Source organism: Mus caroli, unplaced genomic scaffold, assembly GCF_978045245.1.
Source record: "Mus caroli unplaced genomic scaffold, Mus_caroli_1 scaffold_17, whole genome shotgun sequence".
Lineage (NCBI taxonomy): Eukaryota > Metazoa > Chordata > Mammalia > Rodentia > Muridae > Mus > Mus caroli.
The window spans coordinates 39,265,912-39,291,549 of record NW_028227272.1 but is presented as its reverse complement, the minus strand read 5'-3'; the positions used below and the strand labels follow the sequence as shown (position 1 = coordinate 39,291,549).

The 25,638-nt window shown below is 39.5% G+C and overlaps 1 protein-coding gene across 1 annotated transcript in view; it reads left to right on the top strand.

Moving 5' to 3' along the window:
- Positions 1–6,134, top strand: part of Gap43 (growth associated protein 43) — an 88,466-nt gene extending 82,332 nt beyond the window's left edge. The window contains exon 3 of the mRNA XM_021185603.3: positions 5,472–6,134. Coding sequence (XP_021041262.1) covers positions 5,472–5,557 — 86 coding nt within the window. The 3' untranslated portion in view covers positions 5,558–6,134. The remainder of the gene's footprint in view (positions 1–5,471) is intronic.
- The last annotated feature ends 19,504 nt before the right edge of the window (positions 6,135–25,638 follow it).

Genomic DNA, 25,638 nt, shown 5'->3' with positions numbered 1-25,638 from the left:
AGATCTATCATTCTCCGTGTCTCCACACGGTAGAAGGCAATAGTGAGTGCTTGGTGGTTCAGTTTTAAAGAACCCTCTGCCAAATCATGAATGCTCCATCCTCATGGTCTAATCACAGCTAAAGGCTCTACCTCTGGATCCTCTTAATACCAACAGCTAGGATCAAGATTTCCACATACAAGTTTGGGGCAATTCAAACATCCAGACCATAGGTGCTGTGATTTTTCTCCCTAATTATAGGGGGAAATTAACAAAAATTTAACAAAATATCAATATTAATATTATATTTAGTGCTTAATATGATGAAAAGTAGCATCCAGAGACAAATGGCTGAGGAAAATTGTGTTCTACTCTTTAACTGTCATGGCTTCTGCTTTACTTCAGTATCCCACGTCAGACTCATTCGTTAGCTCTGAGCCCTGTTACCTCTGCTCCTTTGTTATCCAACCATAGGTGTCTCTTGGCACCTACTATGTGACCTCAGTCCTTTAACTTCTTAGGCTCTTAAGTAACAACTGTCACAGAGGGAGGGTGATGCTCTACATAAGGGATGTAGTTATTTATGCTAATTGGATTGTGGTAATTGGAGTGACCAGCTGGCCTCAGCCATTCATGTCTTTCACACTTCCCACCATGATCAAAGTGGGTTTTTTTCTAAAATGCCAAAGATTACATATTTACTCATCTCTAGCATTTACAAATTACATAATTAGCACCAGAATGTGCCAAGGCTGGCTTTCATATTACAGAACACTAATCGGGGTTCTCCCCACCATTTTGAGATGTTTGCAAGTCCAATGTCTAGATTTTATTGGCACTGAGACTGAATATCTATATCATGTCACAGTTCCCATTGAATCCATCCATCCTGGTTCAGGTAAGCTGAGAACAGAGAACACAATATCAAGAAGAAAGAAGGCTTGAGTGGGCTCCATGACAGGCTGGAGTAAGCTGTCACTTACCATCCATGTGTACAATTTATATACAGGCGCCCCAAATGTAACATGAGGTGGTTAATGAAACTGTAAGGATAGACACGACACAGTAGAAGTCTGCTTAAAACTGTTAAGCGTATCAACAGCTGCTTAGAAGTGTTAGTTGAAGCAACATACCTTAACAAAAGGCCAGGACTGTCAAAACTTACACTCACTTCCAGAAGAAAACACAAAATTGTAGATCCACAACTGAATGGCCAACGTGTTTTGTTGTCTGTATGACTTGTTTATGGCTGGCATCAGTGAGGGTTAAGCATATTAATAACACAGAGAAGTTCTTTCCTGCATGTGTATTCAAACGGACCTATTCCAAATTACAGAGATTAACCGATTCTTTTCTGTCTGATGTTAAAATCCTTCAGAGGCTGCATTTAGTGTCTGTAAAAGTGGGCCCTGTTAAAGTAGGTATAATCGTGTCTGACTACAGTTTCTTTCATTGGTGTGTAGGGTTTTCTTTAGCAATATCATGGGTTTTTCTGAGCTGACCTCACACTGAGTCCATCCATCCTGATTGGGGTAGGGTGAGAGGCTAGGACTTTCCAGTGTTCCTTCCTCCCGACTTTTATTTTTCTTTGCATACTTTCTTGCGAGCCTATAAAAGCTTCACCAAACCCCCTGATTTGATACATTTTATTCTCATGACGTAGTCAGCTCTTTATTTCAAACAACAACGACAAAAAGTCAATCTTTCTGCTCAATATTCTGCCAGGAAAAACACTCATATTTCAAGCAAGATAAGATATACACAGAATTAACTTTATGTTTTCCTCTGGATTAAGTTTAAGCTAAATGAGATTCAGGTGAATCCCATCAATTGTCATTTTCTGGTATTTACATTCTGGGGTGTTTAAAAAAAAGAGATCTTCGTTTTTTAGGGAATCAAAATCTTCTAGACTCTGGCTACTGGTTTTCTAGTGTTCATGTGGTAAATTAATATTTTTCTGACTTCTGCTGCTCAAGTTTGTTCTGCTGATATAAAACAAGTAGAAGAGCTGTACTTTAGTCATGGCTTGGCTGTCAGTAAACCATATGAGTTTACTGACAGCCAATTCTTTCTGTACTTCAATTTCATCGTTTACGAAGTGAAGATACTTACTCTTGTTTCACCCAATGCTTACTGAGAGCTCTTCCTGTATTATGTCTGTGCTGGATACCAGGATTCAAAAGGGGCAAATATAAGGACAGAAATAGCTATTTTTATTTAGAGAAGGAGTTTATATCTAAGTTTTATGCTAAAGGTCTCCATCACTGATCATGCTCCGTAGCTATAAATATTTCCTTCGGTTAAATAAGTGTAATGAAAGATTTCAGTTATAATGGGATGTTTATTATTGTTTTCACTGTCTCCTCAACACATCACAGAAGATGTGTTTGCTATATGCAGGGGTGTACTACATCAATTAAGTCAATATATATATTGACTTTGTATATATATACATATATATATGTATGTATCAAGGAAAAAATTGTAGGTTAAAAATTTCTCTTAATAAAGAACTGTCAGCAGTGACCAGCTCTGTACTCATCATTGTCTTAGGCCTAAGCAAAGGATGACAGAAGAAACTGTGCGAATTGAAGAGGATTTAGCCTGATTACACCCCAAGAAAGACGAGAAGTAGAGCTGCTTTTCTAAGTCATTGGAATCTTTGTCTTCTGTTTATTTTCTTAGAATTTCCTCTTTTGCTATTACACAAGTACAAAATCTTTCTTATTTTACCCAGCACACAACCCCCTTTCTTTTGAGCTTCATATCTCCCTCGAATCACACATCTCATAGTTCCAAAGGTTTTATTTCAGTAGGATAGATTTGAAGTCTTCTCCTGCTTCTACATCTAACCCATTTATATGCTGCGGGGTCATTTGAATCGTGCTTCTATAATTTTAACGGGCTCTAAAATTGTTTCTTGGAGCCAACAAAGGTATTAAACCACTTTTGGAGTACTTTTAATATTCAAAGGTTTGAGCTGGGCTGGGCACCCTGTGAATCCTCTAATAGAATCCTAGATTGCTATACCAGAACCTCAATGACTTAAATTAAGTTAGGAAGCCTTCTTCTAGAAAAGATTACAGTAGAACTCCATAATCCTCAGGCAATACTGGCACATGTAATATTATGGTGACAAGATTGAGTTCACTTTATCCAAAAACTTGTAATAAGCAATGTTCTTAGAAAGTTAATAGTTGTCAGTTGGAAAGCTATACTATTAAAGGGTCTTTCTGGGTAACCACTGTGTTGCAGAGGTATCTCACACTGGTGAGCCCTGCAAAACCTGTAAGACTTTAAAACTTTGGGCAGGAGTGAGTCATTATAAGGTAACATTATTCCTCAGAGCTACTTATATTATATATTTTTCAATATATTCACAAAGAAGGAATTCCAAGGCTATGTTTGATGGTAGTGGTCTTTGTTCAGCTTTACCTGAACCCCAAGTTCTCTGTGTGAGCAACTGGAAAGACACACACATTTTTATAATTTATAATGGCCTGCTAAGTGAGGTCCATTTCCCTGATCTCTGCATCTCCTCCCAATAGCAATCCATTTTATTTAATATCGCTAGTTTAATCTCTCTGAGGCATCTTTTTTTTTCTTTAGTGTTTTCAAGAACATAAAGAACATACCCATTGCCTTCTAATTAAATACGAATCTGCCAGGCTAGTAAGACTATCTTGACTCTATCCGTCTGAGAAAGACTGGAAGAGAGCAGGTATGAAGAGGAGGCAAAGCAATAATAAAAGCTACATTTTAAAGGGCATAGGTAGCTTTCACACCAGAAAGCATGTAGAAACACAAATCTTAGCATAGCAGGATTGGTGCTCTCCTCCTTAAACTGGCTTATAAAATTAACACATCACTGGTGAGGTAGGACTTTTGAAGAGTTCTCACAACTGCCTATCTGATAAGAGGGATTCCCTGAGCTTCAAGCAGGATGCTTTAAATGGAAAACCCACTTTCATTCTGGGATCCTGGCTTCCATTCATGCTAGGCAGGAGATGCCCAAGTAACCAGTCCCCAGGGCATATTGGACTTGTAGGCTTGAGTGGGCATCCCTAATAGAAGCCACCTTACATGTGTTCTCCTAGTTCATGGCTGGAAGGACTAAACATGCCATGACATCATAGGAACAAGACACCACAGAGTTCCCATCCCCTACCCTCTGCTTATTTTGCTTTGCATCATTCCACTATCATAAATTATAACCATAGATAGAGATGTTTGCTGAGTCTACAACTTCTATCTGAAAAATCACTGAACTTAGGAGTGATGTTGGTTTGGGGCATAAGATGTCTGATTAGTTGATACCAAGTAATTTTAGGGAAAATGGATTTTGTTTATACTGGCTGGTGGTATATTAGTAGAATATTTTGTGGCATATAATCTGTTGGCTGAATTCTCCAGAGAAAGTTTTAGAATTGGGGGAATCAACCTTCATAAAGATATAAATCTATCTTGTTAAACAAAGCAATAACAGTGTCACAGATCTGTGTTTTCCCTTGGAACGTACTGTACTCTGCTGCAAGAGACTGTAAACCACCTCTGTGTTTTAAGTGGTTGGTTATTTATCTCCCTCACTGAAAAGGATGATGGACAGGTGTTCAAGTGTGGGACACCCCATGCAATGATGAGTTTTCTTTCTGTTCCACCATATTTAGTATACAGAATGTCTCTTCATGGTCATAAGATAGGTGCCATGTTTCCAGGTGTTATCTGGCACTCACTATGTTGGGGAAAGGAGAGCACAAAGGACAAGACCCAACTCTACCTTCTCAAGGGAGATTGCCTTCCTCCTAATTAAACTACAGTTATCAGTAGGCTCCCCTAGCCCCAATGGAGGTAAAAATTCGCGTATTTTCCTTTTCAAATTTCACATTATTTATTAAAAATAAATGGCAAGATAAATTGGAGCGGATGCTCAATGAACCATATGAATTATTTGCTGCAATTATTTTGACACTAAGTAACAGGAAAACAAGGTTATTGCCGAACCTCAACTGTGAGGATGGAAGATTGATAACCACAGTGATGGGCTGGAGATTTGGTCAAGATGGCCAGCCTGTGTTCAATTTCAGGTACCCACATTGGTGGGAATAGAGAACTGACTCCTCCATGCAAACTGTTATCTGACCTAAAACTAACTCTCTCTCTCTCTCTCTCTCTCTCTCTCTCTCTCTCTCTCTCTCTCTCTCTCTCACACACACACACACACACACACAGAGAGAGAAACTCTCGCGTGAACACACTAGAGAATGTAGTATCTACTGAGGAAGGACTCATCCTTCTTTCTTGTGTGTTGCTGAGCAGCATCCTAGACTAAAGGCTTTTGATCTAGAAAATTGTATTACTGGACAATAATCATCACTTTATTGCCATCCCTTATGCAATGCTTTGGAAAGAAGCAATGTCTTGTACCATTCAACAGATTCCAGAGACAAAATACTAACCTTCCTCTACCTCCCCCATCTTGTTTTCTTCCTCAGAAGCTGTAGACGAAGCCAAACCTAAGGAAAGTGCCCGACAGGATGAGGGTAAAGAAGACCCCGAGGCTGACCAAGAACATGCCTGAACTTTAAGAAATGGCTTTCCACGTTGCCCCCACCTGAACCCTGTCTCTCCTGCCCTTCTCAGCTCCACTCTGAAGTTTCCTCTCCTGTCCTGCTCACGTGTGTGAGCCTGTCCTCTCCTACCTATGAGCCCTCTCTCTCTGTGTGGCAAACATTTAAAGAAAAAAAAAAAAGCAGGAAAGATCCCAAGTCCAACAGTGTGGCTTAAACATTTGTTTCTTGGTGTTGTTATGGCGAGTTTTTGGTAATGATGATGCAGTCATCTTGGGAAATTCTTGCACTGTACCCCGGTTTTTTGATCTGGTGCGTGTGGCCCTGTGGGAGTCCACTTTCCTCTCTATTTCTCTCTGTTCCAAGTGTGTGTGTGCAATGTTCCGTTCTGAGGAGTCCAAAATATTAAGTGAATTCAAAAACCATTTCTGTTTCCTCATTTTCAATGTGATGGAATGAACAAAAAGGTTAAAAAATTAAAAAAAAACCGGTTTGTTTTAAAAATAAATAAAGCAAATGTGCCAATTAGCGTAACTTAAGGCTGTGAGGCTCCTTTTTCAATCTGAATATTAATAAATCATGAGAGTAATCAAATTTGGTGTCTCTGTGTTTCCTTCCCATATCTCTTCGGCCGCTTTGTTCCCACACATCGGACTCTTCATCATTTATTCTGAGCTGTTTTGCCAACAGCTCTGGGGGAGGGAAGCACAGGCCCTGGCCAGCACCAAGGGCTGCAATCCTAATGGGATATTTGGGTACCACAATAGCTTGCTAGGGATGCTGTGAGAGAGAACCACAGTGTTGCTTAAGCAACAGACATTTATTATCTCACAGTAGTGAAAACCAGATATCTGAAATCAGGATATCAGCCTTGCTGATTCTTTCTGAGACCAATAAAAATATGGTGCCCTGGAGGCTTTCTGCTATGGCTTATTCTAGATGGCTACCTTTCTCCTACATGTCTTCATATCTTCCCTCTCCACATTTCTTTGCGTCCAAGTTTTTCTCTTTTTTAAGGATGCTGGCCATATTGGATTAAGTCTACCCTAATAACCTCATTCTGACTCGATTGTGAAGATTCTATTGTCAAACCACATCCTTTTCTGAGGTAGTAGAGGTTAGAGTTTCAACACAGGAATTTGTGGGAGAGGCACACAAAATTCAGGTCTAGGGTTTGCTCTTACCAAAAGCAAGCATTTTCATGATTCAGATGAATTTTGGTTTATCAGATGGAAAGTGCTTCAGGTTTCACTAGATTAAATATCATAGAGATGTCTGTATCTCTTAGAAACTCCACGGCTCTTCTTTAGATGATTTATTTTAACCTGAATATTGAAAAGAGTCAATTTTACCTTTCCCCCCTCAGATTATGAATGTCTAAGCCCCCCCCCACAAAGCTGGTGAATAGTTACAAATGTTGCACCAGATGATAGTGATATGTAATAAATGGTATACCTTAAGGCAGTTCAGTTGTTGATGTCTTTGCTGACTAGGCACGAGGACTGGACTTTAATCCTCCTTAAAAAAAACCAAGCAAGGTGGGACTTGTTTGCGATTCACTTCTGGTGAGGAAAAGATAAGTGCATCTCTGGGGCTCACTAGCTGGCCAGTGAGAAGATAAGCAAGTAGGCCAGTGAGAAGGTAAGCAAGTAGGAAGAAAGTAAGGAAGGAAGGAGGGAGGGAGGGAGGGGAAAAGGAAGGAAGGAAGGTAGGGAAGTAGGAAGGAATGGAAAAAAGGAAGGGAAGAAGGCAAGAAGGAAGGAAGGAGAGAAAGAGGGAGAGAGTGTGTGTGAGAGAATAACTCTTAATAGATTAATCATGTTCAAATTTCCTTCTAGTTTTAATTTAGTTTTAATTTTCTAAACCACAGGTGGTCATGTTCCTCAATAGCCATAAGATTCTTTCCAGATCAGACACAGCTAGAGAATTCCTTTCTGCTCCTTAGGCTTATCTATACAAAGTGTCTATGCCAGGAGGAGAAAATCAAGACAATGATAAAAATCTCAAAGTGGTAATGATCATGGATTTAAAATATCATTTTAAGAAATCCAACTTATACATTGGCAATTCCTCTAAGCTCCAGGCAGTGGCTTTAATGCTTCAAAGAAATCTGATGCCACGTGGAGCTTGGGTCCCATGTGCACCAAAGGAGATCCTCACTGGATTACGGAGACTAAGTATAATTTCCATTGGGTGAAAGTATGATGAAGAAAAAGAGCGTAAACTATTCTGTCACATATTAAAACGACTTGAATGTTTGACTTCACTCTGCAGTTGAAATTCCTTGTGTGGAAAACATTGAAGTGAGAACTTGGAGTACAAGCACTGTCTCACAGAAGCATCAATAATCAAACAAAGTAAAATAGGAGGAAAGGCCATCCATAGATTGGATCCATCTCCTATGGAGTGACCAGGAAGCTACCTACTTACCGCTTTAGGAATTTTCTTCTACTTCACTTTATTTCCCAGTAGGATTAGTACTTTAATCCACCCCTCAGCCCAAGTCTGTACCTCAGATCACCATTGCTATGGCTTTGGACATAGAATTTGTTTATGTATTGAAAATATGTGCCATCAAATCCACAGCAATCATAGGGGTTTTTGAAAATCCATATTAAAATACTCTGTTTAGTGGCTCGCATCTCTCTGTTAGAATTGGAATTTTCATCTTTCTTATGGTTATCTACTTATATTTTACTCATAAAATATTGGTTTCTTAATAGAATTTTAAAAGTGAAAAAAACATAATATAGAGCTTGACGTGTTGTTTTATGACTTATGACATATGTCTTAATGACAATGCCCACACTTGGATACAGAAATATTGACTCAAATGTACACTTTGTCAGGGTGACAAAGTCATGGACCACTGAGGATACATTCTAAAGCAACATAAGTTGTTGCACCATAATATCTACTTTACATTACTTTGAAAGATAAAAACTGGATTGCTAATGAGTCGAAATATCCTCAGCAAAGACAGGTGATCCTTTGGAAGAGTGAGGCAATCACCGGGCACCAGGCCCAGGATACCATTCCCAGTACAACCATAGCTTTCTATTGGGGAAATAAGTTCTTTAGATCAAGCTGCATGACTCGGCTCTACAATGGAATGTAGATTTTCCAGCAGTGATGTACCACCAGCTGAGCCTCTTTGAGAGCAAAGGGCTTTCTGTTCAGACTCCCACTTTGCTGCCTCTTTGTCATGTTCAACATGCTCTACCCAGTGGCTTAGATCAGAAGAAGTAAGATCCTCCATCTCTTTACATATCATTTAATTAATTTACTTCATGTGGTGATCCACAGAAAAAGATGAGGATACCACTTACATATGCTGCCCTCACCAACCCTGTACCTTCTTTGGCCAGTTGAAGCAATCTAGGCTGACTTCTCCTATTACCTCTTCCACTGTCCAACTCTTCAACCAGACAAGGCTGGGTTAACTAGTCCTCTCCCTAAATATCACACCTATTGTCATTTAGAAATCTCAAAAAAAAAAAAATAAGAAAAAGAGAGAGAAAAAAAACCCCCAAAACCATTGTTCTCAACAATGGCCAGCCCTGAGAGAAAGCTGATGCACATTAGAAAAACCAACTGCAAAAATGATTTCCACACATCATCATTAAGCTCACCACAAGTTCCATTAACCTTTTTTAAAAAACCTTGTTATGTACCATCTGTTGTCATGGAAACATAGCTTCTATTCACCTGGCTATAAAAATAACTTAATTGGTGACCTTTCTAGTGAAATGTCAGTTAATGAGGATGGTATTATAAAATGTGGGCTTCTTTGATTTCAAATGAAACTCTTGCTTAACTTTATTCCCTACATGATTAAAGCTACATACAAAGCCCATGACTTTCATATATTTATCCCCATAGGACTGCAACTTTATCTTGTCTAACTGAAAAAACATCACAGTCACCAGGAATTCGGGCAAAATTATAGCTATGAGAATGGTAAGTATTAAGGCAACCAGGGCATTTTCAATGAATGTTTTCAGCAGGTTAGTTGCCCGGTTTGTTTTCTTACAGGTATGTGTGGTGGATAGCAATCACAGCAAATATTGTGTCCCAGATGGTACTATCCTATATATATTTTAGGAAATTACAATATCTCTAGAAGGGAAGAAATGTTGCATAATACAGATGACAAGATGTGGAACCACATAGTACTCTTCTAAGATATTTTTCTTTTTGAGACACAATCTCCTTGTACACTAGGCTGGCCTTGAACTTGCTACCTATCAAAGGGTGATCTTAAATTTATGATCCTCCTGCCTCCACTTCCCAAATGCTACTACACATATGCTGGGTCTTTGTGTATCCCTGGGAAGCACTGGTGAAATCACTCATGCACTTCATTTCATGCGGATAATGTCCTTGTAAACATTTTGGGAGTAGGATGGGATCCAGGGGTAAATGCTTCCCATTGGCTCCCTCTAAGATGTTAGAGATGCTCTATTTGCATGGGGAAGGACTTCAGCCCTACATGACTGATTGTTATGGCCCTCTCAGTGGGGTACCAGGGTTACATGTTCCAAGACAAGTAGAGCTTGGTGAGAAGCTGGCTCCATGCCTGCTATCTCAATTCTGAGAGTCTCAGGAATTTGGCCTGCTCAACCTTTCCAGTTCTTCTGTCTGGTGGCATGGCCCACCTGCTCCGCTCCCATATATACATACACATACACATGTACCTACACATACACAAACACAAACACATATACATATATCCCACAGTTTATCATACCACTTTAAGTGGTGTTGACATTTAGATATCTAGCCATAATATTTGTCTGCCTTTGCCAGTGTGGGTGCAAATGCATTTGTGCCTCTCTCTCTCTCTCTCTCTCTCTCTCTCTCTCTCTCTCTCTCTGTGTGTGTGTGTGTGTGTGTGTGTATGTGTGTGTGCATGTACTCACATGTACATGTACATGTGTACATGTGTTCCTGGGACTCTCAGAATTGAGATAGCAGGCATGGGGCCAGCTTCCTACCAAGCTCTACTTGTCCCGGAACATGTAACCCTGGTACCTCACTGAGAGGGCCATAACAATCAGTCATGTAGGGCTGAAGTCCTTCCCCATGCAAATAGAGCATCTCTAACATCTTAGACCAAGCCATACATATGTATGCTACTCTTCTTTTTGCTGTGACAGAATATCTGGCAGGCGTGTTTGCTGATGGTGGGTTTTGTTGTTGTTGTTGCTGCTGTTTTGCTCACAGTTTAAAGGGTGCCACCATCATGACAGGGAATGCATGGAAGCTAGACCATAATGCTTCCTGGAGATTTAGTTTTCAGTGCAACCTATCTTATCACAACTTAGCAGATAAGGAACCAGAGAGCTTGGTCCAAAAACACAGCTAACCTATAGTCCTCAAGGCTTATTCCTAGTGACCTACATCGACCACCCACGCACTACCAAAGGCTCCAAACTCTCCCCCAAAAGTACCACCAGCTGGGAAACAAGAATTCAAACCCCTGATCCTGTGGAGACATTTCAGATTTAAGCAATAATGCACACAACATCCACTTATACGTTTATTTATTCCTCTGTCTATTGAGACATCTACTTACACACCAATGGCAACAAAAGCCTATACTGTACATTGATTTCATAAGCTGACTTAGGTATTCTATGTTAAATTATAGGACTCCATTCATGTATGCGAGTGTACATTTACAACAATATATTTTACTTACTGCACTATATATTTTGATGTTTAATGAGAGGATTTGCTAGATTGGCTGCATAAAATGCTAAAAATTGGGTCAAAGGACATGAATTCATATGTTTTTATATAGCTTACCATGTTAAAGATGGGGATTTTAAATTGGTGAGTACTGTTGTGGTTTCTTTTAAAAAATCATCTATTATTCTTTTTTCTTTTTTACTTATTCACTTTATATCCCACTCACTGCTCCCACCAGGTCAACCTTCCCATAATACTTCCCACATGACCCCTCCCTTCTCTTCTGAGTGGCTGTCTATGAGACTAGGTAATTCCTCTCCCACTGAGGCCAGACAAACCAGCCCAGCTAGAAAAACATATCCCATTACAGGCATCAGCTTTTGTGATAGCCCCTGCTCCAGTTGTTCAGGACCCAATGAAGATCAAGCTGCACACATTCTACATATGTATGGGGAGGCCTAGGTCAGGTCCATGTATTTTCTTTGGCTAGTGGTTCAGTCTCTGATAGTCCTAAGGGTCCAAGTTAGTTGACTCTGTTGGTCTTCCTTTCGTGTTCCTACCCTCTTAGGGACTGCAATCCTTCCCTCAACTCTTCCTTAAGAATTCCCCAGCTCCATCCACTGTTTGGCTATGGATGTCCGCAACTTTCTGAGTCAGCTGCTGGGTGGAGCTTCTCATAGGGCAGCCATGCTAGACTCACAGCATTGGGGAGATGGAGCCTGAGGAAGCAGCCTCCTGTGTCCAGGGAGGAACTCCAGTGGAGCAACAGGGACACCAAACCACCCACAAAACTCTTAACCCAAAATATATCCAGTCTACAAGAAAGGCAGAGATTGAGGAAACAGCCAACCAATAACCGGCCCAACTTGAGACCAATCCCATAGACAAGCATCAATCCCTGACACTATTAATGATGCTCTATTATGCTTGCAGACAGGAATCTAGCATGGCTATTGTGGTTTCTTAATGCCTGTGGGGCTCTACTGAAGGCTAAGCCAAGATGACAAATGTCCAACCCAGCACATAATTTTCAGAGAATTATCACTTATTTTGGACTCAGTGGGAGAGTTATAAAGGCTCTACAATCAGAACCTGAACTCTCTATAATACCTTATGTTACTCAGTCTATTGTCCTACCTTTGTGAGCCCTACAAGTCTGGCTGCATGTGTACATGTGAATGAATTACTTTGCCAGGCTGAGAAAGGGCATAAATGTGCGGCGGAGGAGGCTGACGCCTTTATATAATAACACCATAAAAAATAACCAACTGTTGGGGATGGGTTCTAATGCTTTGTCTTATTTCAGCTTCCAAAAAGCTGCACTTTCAGACCTGAAGGTCCCTGCCCCCAGCTAGATTCAACTGATAATACAGAATTGCCATACAGCCAATAGCTGGACAGAAAGGTAGAGGAAGGACTTTTAGATTGCTCCGGTGAGGGCAGGGGGAGAGAGGAGTGACAGAGAATCACTGCCGTGACAGGAAGGAGAAAGATGAAACTTAAAGGCCCGCCAGCATGTAAGAATCTGGGATATTAGCCTTCTATAGGATATAGGGTTGGTAAAGATCTTTTCCCAATCTGTTGGTTACCGTTTTGTCCTATTGACAGGGTCCTTTGCTTTATAGAAGCTTTGTGATTTTCTGAGGTCCCATTAGTATATTCTTGATCTTTGAGCATAAGCTATTGGTGTTCTGTTCAGGAAAATTTCCCCTGTGCTCATATGTTTAAGGCTCTTCCCCACTTTCATTTCTATTAGTTTTATCTGGTTTTATGCGGAGGTCCTTGATACACTTGGACTTGAACTTTGTACAAGGAGATAAGAATGAATTGATTTGCATTTTTCTATATGCTAACCACCAGTTGAACCAGCACAATTTGTTGAAAATGCTCTTTTTTCCACTGGATGGTTTTAGCTCCTTTGTCAAAGATCAAGTGACCATAGGTGTGTGGGTCCATTTCTGGGTCTTCAATTCTATTCCATTGATCTACCTGCCTGTAACTGTACCAATACCATGCAGTTTTTATCACAATTGCTCTGTAGTACAACCCTGAGATTCCACCTCACACTAGTCAGAATGGCTACAATCAAAAACTCAGGTGACAGCAGATGCTGGCAAAGATGTGGAGAAAGAGGAACACTCATCCATTGCTGGTGGGATTGCAAGCTTGTATAACCACCCTGGAAATCAGTTTGGTGGTTCCTCAGAAAATTGGACATAGTACTACCTGAGGACACAGCTATACCACTCCTGAGCATATACCCAAAATATGCTCCAACATATAACAAGGACACATGCTCTACTATGTTCATATCAGTCTTATTTATAATAGCTAGAATCTAGAAAGTACCCAGATGTCCTTCAACACAGGAATGAATACAGAAAATGTGGTACATTTGCACAATGGAGTACCCCTCAGCTATTAAAAACAACGATTTCATGAAATTCTTAGTTAAATAGATTGAACTAGAAAATATTATCCTGAGTGAAGTAACCCAACCACAAAAGAACACACATGGTATGCACTCACTGATAAGTGGATATTAGTGCAGAAGCTCGGAATACCCAAAATACAATTCACAGACCACATGAAGCTCAAGAAGGAAGACCAAAGTATGGATACTTCAGTCCTTTGCAGGGGGAACAAAATACCCTTGGGAGGAGATACAGAGACAAAGTGTGGAAGAGACTAAAGGAAAGGCCATCCAGAGACTGCCCCACCTGGGGATCCATTCCAAATACAGTTAACAAATCCAGACACTATTGTGGATGCCAACAAGTGCTTGCTGACAGGAGCCTGATATAGCTGTCTCCTGAGAGGTTCTGCAAGTACCTGACAAATACAGAGTTGGATGCTCCCATTTAACCATTGGACTGGGCACAGGGTCCCCAAAGGAGGAGCTAAAGAAAGGACTGAAGTAGTTTAAAGGGTTTGCAACCCCATAGGAAGAACAACAATATCACCCAACCAGACACCCAAGAGCTTCCAGGGACCAAACCACCAACCAAAGAGTACACATGGAGGGACCCATGGCTCCAGCTGCATATGTAGCAGAGGATGGCCTTGTTGGACATCAATGGGAAGAAAGGCCCTTAGTCTTGTGAAGGCTTGATGCCCCAGCGTAGGGGAATGCCAGGAAAAGTAGAGGGAATGGGTAGGTGGCTAAGCAGGGGGACGTGGGATGGGATAGGGGGTTTTCAGAGGGGAAACCAAGAAAAGGGATAACATTTGAAATGTAAATAAAGAAAATATCTAATTTTTAAAAAAATCTCTTTAAAAAAAAAAAAAAAGAATCCCAGAAAGTGGCCCTAGAAGAAATTTCAAAGTACCCAGCCATTGAACTTGTCAAGGCATATCAAAATTGTGTATCTTTCATTCGCAATTCCTGAGAGGTCTTGAGCGGATGTGTACATGCAACCTGCTGGGAGCCAAAGTGATTAAATAATTCACTGCTACAACCACAATGGTCTATCTTTGTTTTTAGTTTCTTTTAACTTTTTGGGCAGTTTTGTGTTATCTCTATATGACATTCAAATAATCTATGTTCACTAAATTTGACATCTATCTGTAAATTTCAGACTTGTTTCACCATTTTTAGATTTAATTTTAACTATGCATGTATGTATGTGGTGGGAGATGTAGAGCGGACATGAATGTATGTACTGGCGCCTATGGAGGCCAGAGGTATCAGATCTCCATGAAGTTATAGGTGGTTGTGAGCTACCTGGCATGGGTGTTGGGAACTGACCTCAGGTCCTCTACAACACAATATGTGCTCTTAACCACTGAGCCATCATCTCTCCAGTCCTATCCCATCTTCCCAAAATGATAGAAATTTTAGTTTCCTTATAATATGGGTTGGATATGGCTTGAGTTTCCCCCCAAGGGTCTATGGTTTATTATATATAAAAGGGGATAGCCTCCATATTTGGTACTGCTGGGTAGCAATGGGCTCGCCAGAAGTTGGAGCCTAGTCAACATCTACAGATTCATTGTGGACATGAAAGTTCCTTTGGAAATACCCTTGACATTTCACATTTTATCCTTTGAGTTCCGCCCAGTGTGTTATTATGCAAAGAACAAGCTTGTCCAACCCAGCTTATCCACCTCTTGTTTTCAAATATAATCACTTATTTTCTACAACACAGGCTCCTACCATTGCTTCCTGGATCCTGATGCAATGTAACCAAGGGACTCTCAGTATAAAGTCCCTTTGTGCCTCTTAAGATTTCTGCCTTGAAAACTGAACTAAATAAATCTCCTACCTTATTAACTTGTTTCTAGTTTGTGTTGGAGATAAAAGATGACTAAAGGAAGAGACAACTACTTTCTTATAGTTAATAGGCAGCTGAGGCTATGTGAAGCCCTAGTGATACCAAAGACTTGAAACGCTTGAGAGTGGGTGAGGCTATCTGGACATGGGAATGAAATGCCTAATTTCTCTAAAGATTTAAAAGGACAACTTTAAGACGTTTTCCTGCTTTCCAAGGAAGATATTACTATGGAATGGAGGCTTGCATGTCCTTGTAATTCATATGCTGAAATTTAATACCAGATAGGATACAGTTTGGAGGAGGGGCTTTGGAGAAGTAATTAGGCCATGGGGTGGAGACTTCCTGATAGGATCAATAACATTGTTAAACTGTTGTTGAAGAGCTCTCCGCAATTGGTGACTTCTGCTGGGGGGGGGGTACACAGGGTTGGGGGTAGTGAAGGATTCAGTAATCTACTTTTCTTTAAGGAACTGGCCACTGAGAGTTCAGTCATGCTCTAGTGAGTATATGAGCAACTCAATTGGACTTGGCTTTCTTTCATTGTAGTTTTCTTTACTTTATCTTTGTTTTCTTTTGGGGAGAGGGGGTCACAAGAATGGGATGGGCATACCTGGGAAGACTGGGAAGAGATTGTGCTCAGGGTTCATGATGTGAAAGTCTCAAATAATCAATAAATATATTATGAAAATAAAATAAAAATGTTAAAGAGTCTCTCTCTCTCTCTCTCTCTGTCTCTCTCTGTCTCTCTCTCTCTCTCCATAAGCTTGCTTGGATTATATGTCTGTCACATACTACTTAAAAATATCCTAGATTCTATATAAGCATATTCTTGTTTGCTCCAACTCCAGTATCTATAACATGTCCTCCCCTACCCCATACAGGTCAATAGTTATTTTAAAGATTCAATATACTGGCTGATATCAGATACACCAGAAAGGAATACTTGAAAATAACAGTTAAGGTTGTAAGTGAATAATTACCAGTAACATGTTCTCTATCTCCAGACTTATAGTGCAAATCACAAGGTACATTTTATGCTTAGAGAAGTGGGATATTGAATGCGATCTATTTTCGAAATCATAGGTGTCTCCTTCAAAAGCCAAGATGAATTTACATCAGAACAGCATATGGTTTGAAAGTAATTATACATCTTAACGAACATGAATCCATCCCTATTAGCAAACTTATGTTGAGCAAATATTTTTAAATATTTTCTGTAGATATGCACTGTTGTGATACAACAGAGTGGGTGTTTAGCAAATTAAAATTAGTATAGTTTTATTGCCTACAGAAGAAAGAATTACTCTATATACATATAGATACATAGATATGCTGCTCATATACATAGTGGCACATGTATAGATTTGCATATATGTACATAAGAATTTTATATGATGAAAAATACAAAAGAATAAAAATAAACAAAACAAAATTAAAAGATCATATTGATGTTCTACATTAATAGCTGTAACACAGAGTCAATCGTCACTTGTATCCATCATAGGTCAAAGGGAGCCAAAATCCATAATTTTACCAGGATAGCTCTTAAAATGGGGATCAATTCCTTCATCGTATTCCCAAATAGGAAAAAGTCACATTGCTGTTTCTCTGCTCTGCTTACATTTTACCCAGTAGTCTTAGGAAGCTCTCAGATGGAATGTCATGCTATGTGCTATAAAACCTAAGTTCCCAGCTACTACTCCCAAGCCCTGATCAGGTCAGCTCAGAAGGGGTCACCTCACCTCTTAGCTAGGAAGACATTACTATGAGGTAGGTGTTTGTGACCCCCTTATATTTCATAAGCTGAAACCTAGCACCATTGTGGCAGTATTTGGAGAAGGGGTAAAGTATTTTTCAGTATTTATATTGGCTTTGGCTATGTGTATATATGTGTGTGGAGCGGGATGTAGACATGAGTGCAGGTACTCCCAGAAGTCAGTAGTGTTGGATACCCCTGGAACTGAAGCTCTACATGGTTATGATCCTCCTGAGTCATGTGCTGGGGACCAAACTGGGAAAAATAGTTTGCACCCTTCACCAATAAGCCATCTCTCCATCCCCTGTATGCTCAAATACTAGAAGGCACTAAAGTTTAAACAAGAAATGGATTGATTCCACAAAAGTGTGCTGCACAGTTCTATAATCATAGACACAGGAGGTAACCAAATAAATAAGGTGTAAAGTAAGGACAGTGAAAGCTTATGGTGGCTCCTTCAGGGGAGTAAAAAATAACAGGCAGGCAGTAAGGACAGCCTGCCTTCCAGCCCCCAACCCTGGAAAGGGTTGCCAGGTGATACAGGAACATGATGCTCCAGCCTTAGAGGCCTAAAGATATACAAGAGCCTGCTTTGACTGGAAATATGAGGGAGTAGGAGATAATGTCTAGAGACAAGCACAAATGTTATGTGGCTTTCTTTACAAAGGTGTCTAGAAAATATATTGGAGGTATGTGCAAAAAATGTGCAAGATCCAAAAGGACTCTTTGGAATAGTGCATAGCCCATGAAATTCATGGGATTGGCTATAAAGATTTATCTAGAATAGAACAGATAATATGCATGGGGAAATTGGAAGCATGTGGAGACAGTTTTTAATTGGAGAAATGGGAAGTAGGACTACACAGAAGGATAGAGAAGGAGAAATAAATGACATTAAAGATCTTGAACAAAACACAGGGAATCATTAGTCTATACTAATCAAAGATTACCTGTAGTACATACAGGTATATGTATTTACATACAAATTTAAATGAAATTCAATAACTTGGAGTGATGATATGCCATCCAAAACCCATAATCCAGTGGTTCTTCACCTTTTTAATTGTGGTGGTTTGAATAAACATTGCCCCCATAGGTACATAAGGGGAGGCACTAGTAGGTGGTATGGCCTTTTGGAGGAGGTGTGCCACTGGGGATGGGCTTTGAGTTTTCAGAAACTCAAGCAAGGCCTAGTGTCTCATTCACTTCCTGCTGCCTCCCAATCCAATCCAGATATAGACATGTCTGCCTGCACATCACCATAATGATAATGGACTGAACCTCTGAACTGTGAGCCAAGCCCAGTTAAATGTTTTCCTTTAAAAGAGTTGCTGTAGTCATGGTGTCGCATCACAGCAATAAAAACAATAAAACTCTAAGTAAGACAGATGGTACGAAAGACTTGGATATTGCTGTGATGGGCCCGACCATGCTTTTTTTTTTTTTTTTTTTAGGAATACAGAATTTGGGACAAAACCTCCAGTATCATGCATGAGAAACTGTCTTTCAAATTGATAATCTAGCAAGTCAAGAGGATTCTGAAGTGATACAGGTTATTGTTGTTGCCCTTTGGTTGTCTGTCTGAAGCTGAAGGTAAGTCCTTGATGCTGAAGACACCACACACTTTAGACATCGAATGCAAAGGGTTTGAGCTAGAACTGACCCAAAAGCCTCCTACTGAGACATAGCTTTTCACAGTATCAGAGGTGATATGCAATCTTCTAAGGAGGAAAGCCATCAATAGTCCTACCTATTTGTGATGCTGTCCTAGTCACTGGTTTTTTACTGTGAAGAGACACCATGACTAAGGCAACTTGTACAAAAGAAAGCATTTAGTTGAGGGTTGGCTTATAGTTAAAAAAGTTAGTTCATTTTCATGGCAAGAAGGACGGTAGCTGGAGAAGTAGCTGAAAGTTCTATATCCTGATCCGTAGACAGAGTGGGGAAGGAGACCTGTCATGAGGTTTTGAAACTCTAAGTCCATCCCCAGTGGACACTTCCTCCTTGGCCACACTTACTCCAACAAGGACATACATCCTAATCCTTTTAATCCTTTCAAACAGTTCCACTTCATGGTTACTAGGAATTAAAATATATGTGCCTATGGGGGACAATTTTTATTCAAACCACCACAGATACCTATCAACCACAATAATGATCAGCCTAACAAGATATCCCTAAAAGAGCAATAATGTTACTTGTATCTTGGCAGTAACCTACAGTTATCTAATTGGACTCATAGTTTGTTTAACAAGAGGAAATAATGTTTGGTACTATAAATGTAGCCAACTAAGCCTGGCTAGAAAGATTTTAGAAGAGAAGTCACTACCACCCCTTTCCTAGATCGACATAATTCCTAAGTACATTCCAAGTGCTGATCTTATACCTACAGATAAGTGTAGCTCTCACCTTTTACCAAAGAAGTTGGTTTTTTTTCTCTCCAGCAGAAGACCATTACAAAAAACCCACAACTAGTCAAAATACAGATAACAACTGACCAAAGGCTGCCCACCACAAGTGATTCATCTAAACACAACTCCTAGAAGAGAGAACCAGAAAGATTGTAAGAGCCAGAAGATCAGTAAGTCTAGTGTGAGATTGCGCCTTGTAGTTATGAAAGATAAGTGACACAAAAAAACCTCAAAATCATGTGGACTGAAAAGGACCTCCTGAATAATTCTAAAACAAGTTAGCCTCTCAGCATAGGGTGACATATCTTGGGGCCCCTCTCCTAGATGTAGATCTATGAACAATTAACAACTACTGAAAAAGAAAACTTCCAGAGAATGAGATTATAATTGGTTATCCCATACCAGTGGTGAGACATAGAAATATATATGTGTGTGTGTGTGTGTGTGTGTGTGTATACACATATATATATGTGTATATATATGCAGGTGACATGGAGAGACCTCAACAGATTGTGTTTATTGTTTATGTTTATGGTTTATGTGTTTATTTGTGTGCATGTATGTATACACAGATATATAATTATATACATAATATTATATAGCTGCATACATAATTATATAATAATAAATATTATATTATTTATATGTGTACATAAATATAAATGATCATCAATGGTTAAAGAAAAAGAGGCCATGAATTTCAAAAGGAGTGCTTGTGAGGTGGGGTAGACATGTGAAGGGTAGAAGAGAGGTGAAGGAGGAGTGAAATGATGTAATCATATTTTAATTTCATTTAAAATGTAAAAAAATAAGACAAGGAGTTGGGGAGCATGGGGAACTGGGAGGTGGATGCACCTAGGAGGAGTTAGAGGAAAGATAGTGGATGATCAAAATACACTATATGAAATTCTCAAAGAATTAATAAAATACTATATTAAAAAGATTTATCTAGAATAGATTTCAAAGGGCTCATAAACTTGGATTTTTATGTGAGAACTTGTCATTTCCTTTTCAGGTATAACTAAGATTGCTAAGTAGTGCTAGCAATCTCAGTGACTGTCCCCAAAAGTAATCATGCATTGTCATTTCATATTACAGTTGCAGATAGCACGACATGATATGTGTGCTGCTTACAATTACAATAGTTACAAGATCTACTGCTGTATCTTGTCATTTGATGGGCTAACGCAAAAGAACATTGGTAAGTATTTCATCAGGGTAACTACTTCACACACACACACACACACACACACACACACAAACCTGTTTGTGCTGTATCTATGTGCCTATTGCCGTCTATTTTAAAAGAATGTTCTGAGAATAGTGCAGATGCTCTCTCAAATGTAAAAGAATCCGTACTTTAAAAGGTTGGGGACTCTGTGTTAGAGGTAGTTCAGTCTGTGTGTGTGGTTTTCAAAGAACACTGGCACAGTGAATCTGAGGATGGACACTCGAGTGAGGAGCAATGAGCAAACAGAATCTGAGGACAGACACCTGAGTTAGGCTCAGTGTTTGGATGAGAGGTATTGTGGACCCATGGATGCACTGAGATGAGAGCTATGCCGAGGACTGGGGAAGGGGGAAAAGAGAATGGAACCAGGAGGCTCCAGGTCTTAAAGGAGTCAAGTGTGATTCAGAAAAACAAACAAACAAACAAACAAAGCCAAAACAACAACAAAAAACACAACACAAAACAAAAAACAAACAAAAATGCCGTGGACAATGGTACTGAAAGTGGAAATGAGTTGAGAGTGGGGTGGAGTGGGTCAGTGTGCAATTAAAGGGAAGGAAGGGCCAAGTCCCTTGGTCATTGTAGTCTTCATAAGGAGAATATCTTCCTAAGAGAAGAGGAAGCCCCTTGAGAACTCCACGAAGGGAGGCAGCGTGGTCTTACTTGTCTTGTATGAAGGAGCTCATTGCATAAAGAAATGATTGAAGGAGAAATAGAACGGAAGTCTGAAGCCATCTATGTGAAGATCTTACAGGAGGCAGTGGTGGAGAGGGAGGAAAGAAATTAAATATAATGTGATGGCTGGCATTCAGTGTCAGTTTGGCTCAGTCGCAGTGCACAGTAATTGCCAGTTATTTTTCTGGGGGCTTCTATGAGAGTGCTTTAGATGAGATTAATATTTAAATCGGCAGACCCTTAGCAAAGCAGAGGTCTCTCTGCTATGATCTTTGGATAGGCTTGGATAGGCTTTGTGTGTTGACAGGTTAGTCTTCAGTGTAGCAATTTCAAAGTGCTGAGACCTTGAGAAATGGATCCAGGTTTGGGGAGATGGCTCCATAGGTGAACTGCTCACCATACGATGAGGACTTAAGTTCAGAAAAAGGCCAAGCACCTCAGTGCACACCTATAATCCTAGGACTGCGAAAATGGAGATAAGCCGTTGCCTAAGGCTCTCTAGACAGCCAGGCTAGTTGAGTTGGTAAGATCTAGGTTTAGATATAATCATACTCATAATACTAAATGATACGCAAGATACTCTCAAAATACTCAGATGGAAAGCAATTGAAGACTTTCAACATGGACTTCTGGCTTACAGACATACACACACACTCACACACACAATACACTCACATACACACACATACACCAACCCACAGTCACATACACACACACACTCTTGTGCACACACACACACACACTCACACACTTACACATAGACACACACTCACACAGAAAAGTAGATAAGCTAAGCGTTTTTCTCATCTTTAGGCTGTATTTCTCTTTTAATTATTAATGCTACATTTAAACTCTGTCTCTTTGCATTTTCTAAGCAGGTAACAGAAGCCAAGGATACTATTTACTCCTTTTGGGTTGCTCTGACTAAATTACTTGACAAATCTAGCTTATAGGAACTTACTTAGGCGTGGGATTTCTGAGGACTCTTTATCCACAGTGGTGAGGAAGGCATGAAAATACATGATGGCTCTGGTGATGGGAACATGAGGCAGCAGCTTCTTCACATGGGAACAGACAGGAAGCAAGCAAGCTAGACTCAAAACGTTCCTATTTCTACCTGAGATTTCATCAGACTTGATTTTAAATTTTTAGTTTTAACCATGTGTATGCCTGTGTATCTGTGTTTGGTGTGCATGCACAAATGTGCCTACAGAGGCCAGAGGAGGGCGCCAGGTGCTGTAGAGCTGGAGTAAATAGGTGGTCATGAGCCTACTGGGTGTTGGGAATCAAACTTGGGAATGTCTGTAAGAGCAGTGCATGGCTCTGAATGATGAGTCATATCTCTAGCCTCTGGGGTAGTTTTTAGTGTTCATATTTCTACCAATATTCTGATGGTGACTACTGAGGTAATATCTAAGAAGCCTGAGGTTTTTCTAGCTTTTCATTTCTGAGTTCTGACCAGAACGGCCCCCTGCCATCCATGCATTTGCTAGCATGTGATTTGAAGTTCTTCCAGAGTCCATCCATTCTGGAACTTCAAATCTACTTCAGGTTATCTGTCTTTTAGAATAACAGCTGATTTTTGATGCCAAATTTCGGTTTTGTTCATTTGGATTGCTGTAGCAAAATACTTTAGACTGAATAATTTGTAATCAGCATAAAATTATTACAGTTCAGAGAGCAGCAAAATTCAGAAGAAGCAATCAGAAGAAAAGAAAATGTATTATTATTTTATTATTTTGAAAGAAGAATATTCAACAGAGAAAGAGTGATCATTTCACAAGAGTTATAATCTACTTTCTTGAAAAGTAAATTAACTGTACTGAACTGTTCAATAGGCTTTACCTGCACAGCCATTATCATGATTCTGATAGGACGTTTCTTTTACCCCAAATAAGTTCATTTAGATTTTGGTTCCTACCCTACTTACTTCTATATGATTCCCAGACAACTAGGTAGATTTTTGATATCTCTCTACATTTGAATTGTCTTTTACAGATTTGACTTTTCATGAATGGAGAAGTATATGTTCTGTTATGCATTTGGCTTTTTAAAGCACTGTTTTTGAGATTCATGTTGTTTAATATACCAGTTATTCTAATTTTGCTACTGGTGATGGCATTTTAGCGCTTATCATATGGGGATTCACCAAAGTCTGTTTATCTACTTATCTGTTGTTGAACTGGGGACTATGTCCAGGTTGAGACAATTCTGAGTAAAATTCCTACCAATGGTTGCATACAAATCTCCATGTTGGCTCGTGGTGATGTTTGTGTTTCCTGTGAGTAAGAGTGAAGTTCCTTGATCATAGAGTTGTGCAAATATTTAATATTAAACGTAGTATCAAACCCTTTCCCAAAGAGAATGTTCTCTTTTGCTTTCATACCAACAATAGAGGAGAATTTCACTTGATCCAGACTCTCCCTCTTCAGCCCCTAATGTATGTATGTCTTCATAACTTTAGATATTTTAGTAGATGCAGGGTAGGTTATTGATTTTATTTTAATCTGCTTGTCATTGGTGATTAATTATAAAAATTCTAGGAATATATTTCAAGAAAAACAGACCAGCTAATTTTAAAGGGCCAGTGGGCATGCAAGAGACCTAAAACATGAAGAATGTTTTGAGAAAATGGCAGGTTTTGCTAATTTTAGAATTTATTACAAGACTAGAGTAATTAAGATGGAGTGGCATTGTGGTATATCAATGAGCCAAAACGGTGTGCTTAGAAGCAGGCTCAGAGTTACATGCCCAATTGATTTTTGCCAAAGGGCTAAGCTAAGTCAATGGGAAAAGCATAATTGTTTCCAAAATGTTGCTAAAGTAATTGGATGCCCATAGAGGGAAAAAACTTTTAACACTTGCATCACACTATATACAAAATGTAATTCCAATTGAATCATTCATTAAATGGAAATAACAAAGCTATTGTACCTCTAAACATGGGGGGGGGATCTTTGAAAACTTGGGAGGGAAAGATTCCTTACACACAACACAAAATCATGATTCAAAAGAGAGAAATTAATAAAATTCATTTTGTTACAAACTTAAAATCTAAAGCTAGTAGCATGTCCAGGATATTTTATAATTTAAAATTTTCAAAGGTGATTCTTGTTTTACAAGTAGTAACATAGGAACAACCACCATGTAGGAATTTAGGAGATATGTACATATATTACATCCTACACATTTATATTTATTATATTATCTCTACACAGTGGGCCAATAGATGACATATATTATTTATATATTAATATATATTACATGTACATACATATATATGATCAATAGATAACAACTGATTGCTATAGGCAGGGATTCATCGTTCCACTCTCCATATCTTCTCTGTTCTGATGTGTAGTTGCTCCACAAATCTTTCTCAGATACATTTAATCATTTTTTTTTTTGTGGACTCAGAATTGGCATTGGTCCTCATTGTTTAAGAGTCATAACCCTTGTGTCAGCATTCCAGCAAGGAGACAAATACCTGAGATAAAAAAACCTGAAAGGAGGAGGGTTCCTCTTGTCTCCTGCTTTCAAGACTGTCACTTTGGGGCAGGTGAACATAATGGTGGGTGACACACAGCAGATCATTGCTTTACTGTTTGCTTTACCATTGGCAGGAGGCAGAGATAGACAGGACAAAAGGGCCCAGGCTCCAATTCAAGGGCATAGCCTCACCAACTGGATCTCCTTCCCTAAGCCCACTTCTTAAAGGTTTTAAGTTATCCCGACAGCAACCCAAGTTGGAAATCAAGCCTTCAGCATAGGAACCCTTGGGGGCAGATCTGAGTTTAAGGCCATCTTCTACTGAAAAGGTTTTCAAACAACCTTGGTCTAGTGCCCAGGTTCATTGTAACCACTCAATGGTACAGAAGCAGTTGGTAGAAAGCAGAAATAAATACAATCCCACTTGTCAAATAATACTGTTGGCCACTATGTCTTTGACCTCTTGCTAAGTCTTCCTTAATATCACCCTAGACCTTAGCTCAGAACAGTCCCAAGCTGTAAAAAGTAATAGTTCCAGATAATTTCTAATTGTTTGATCACT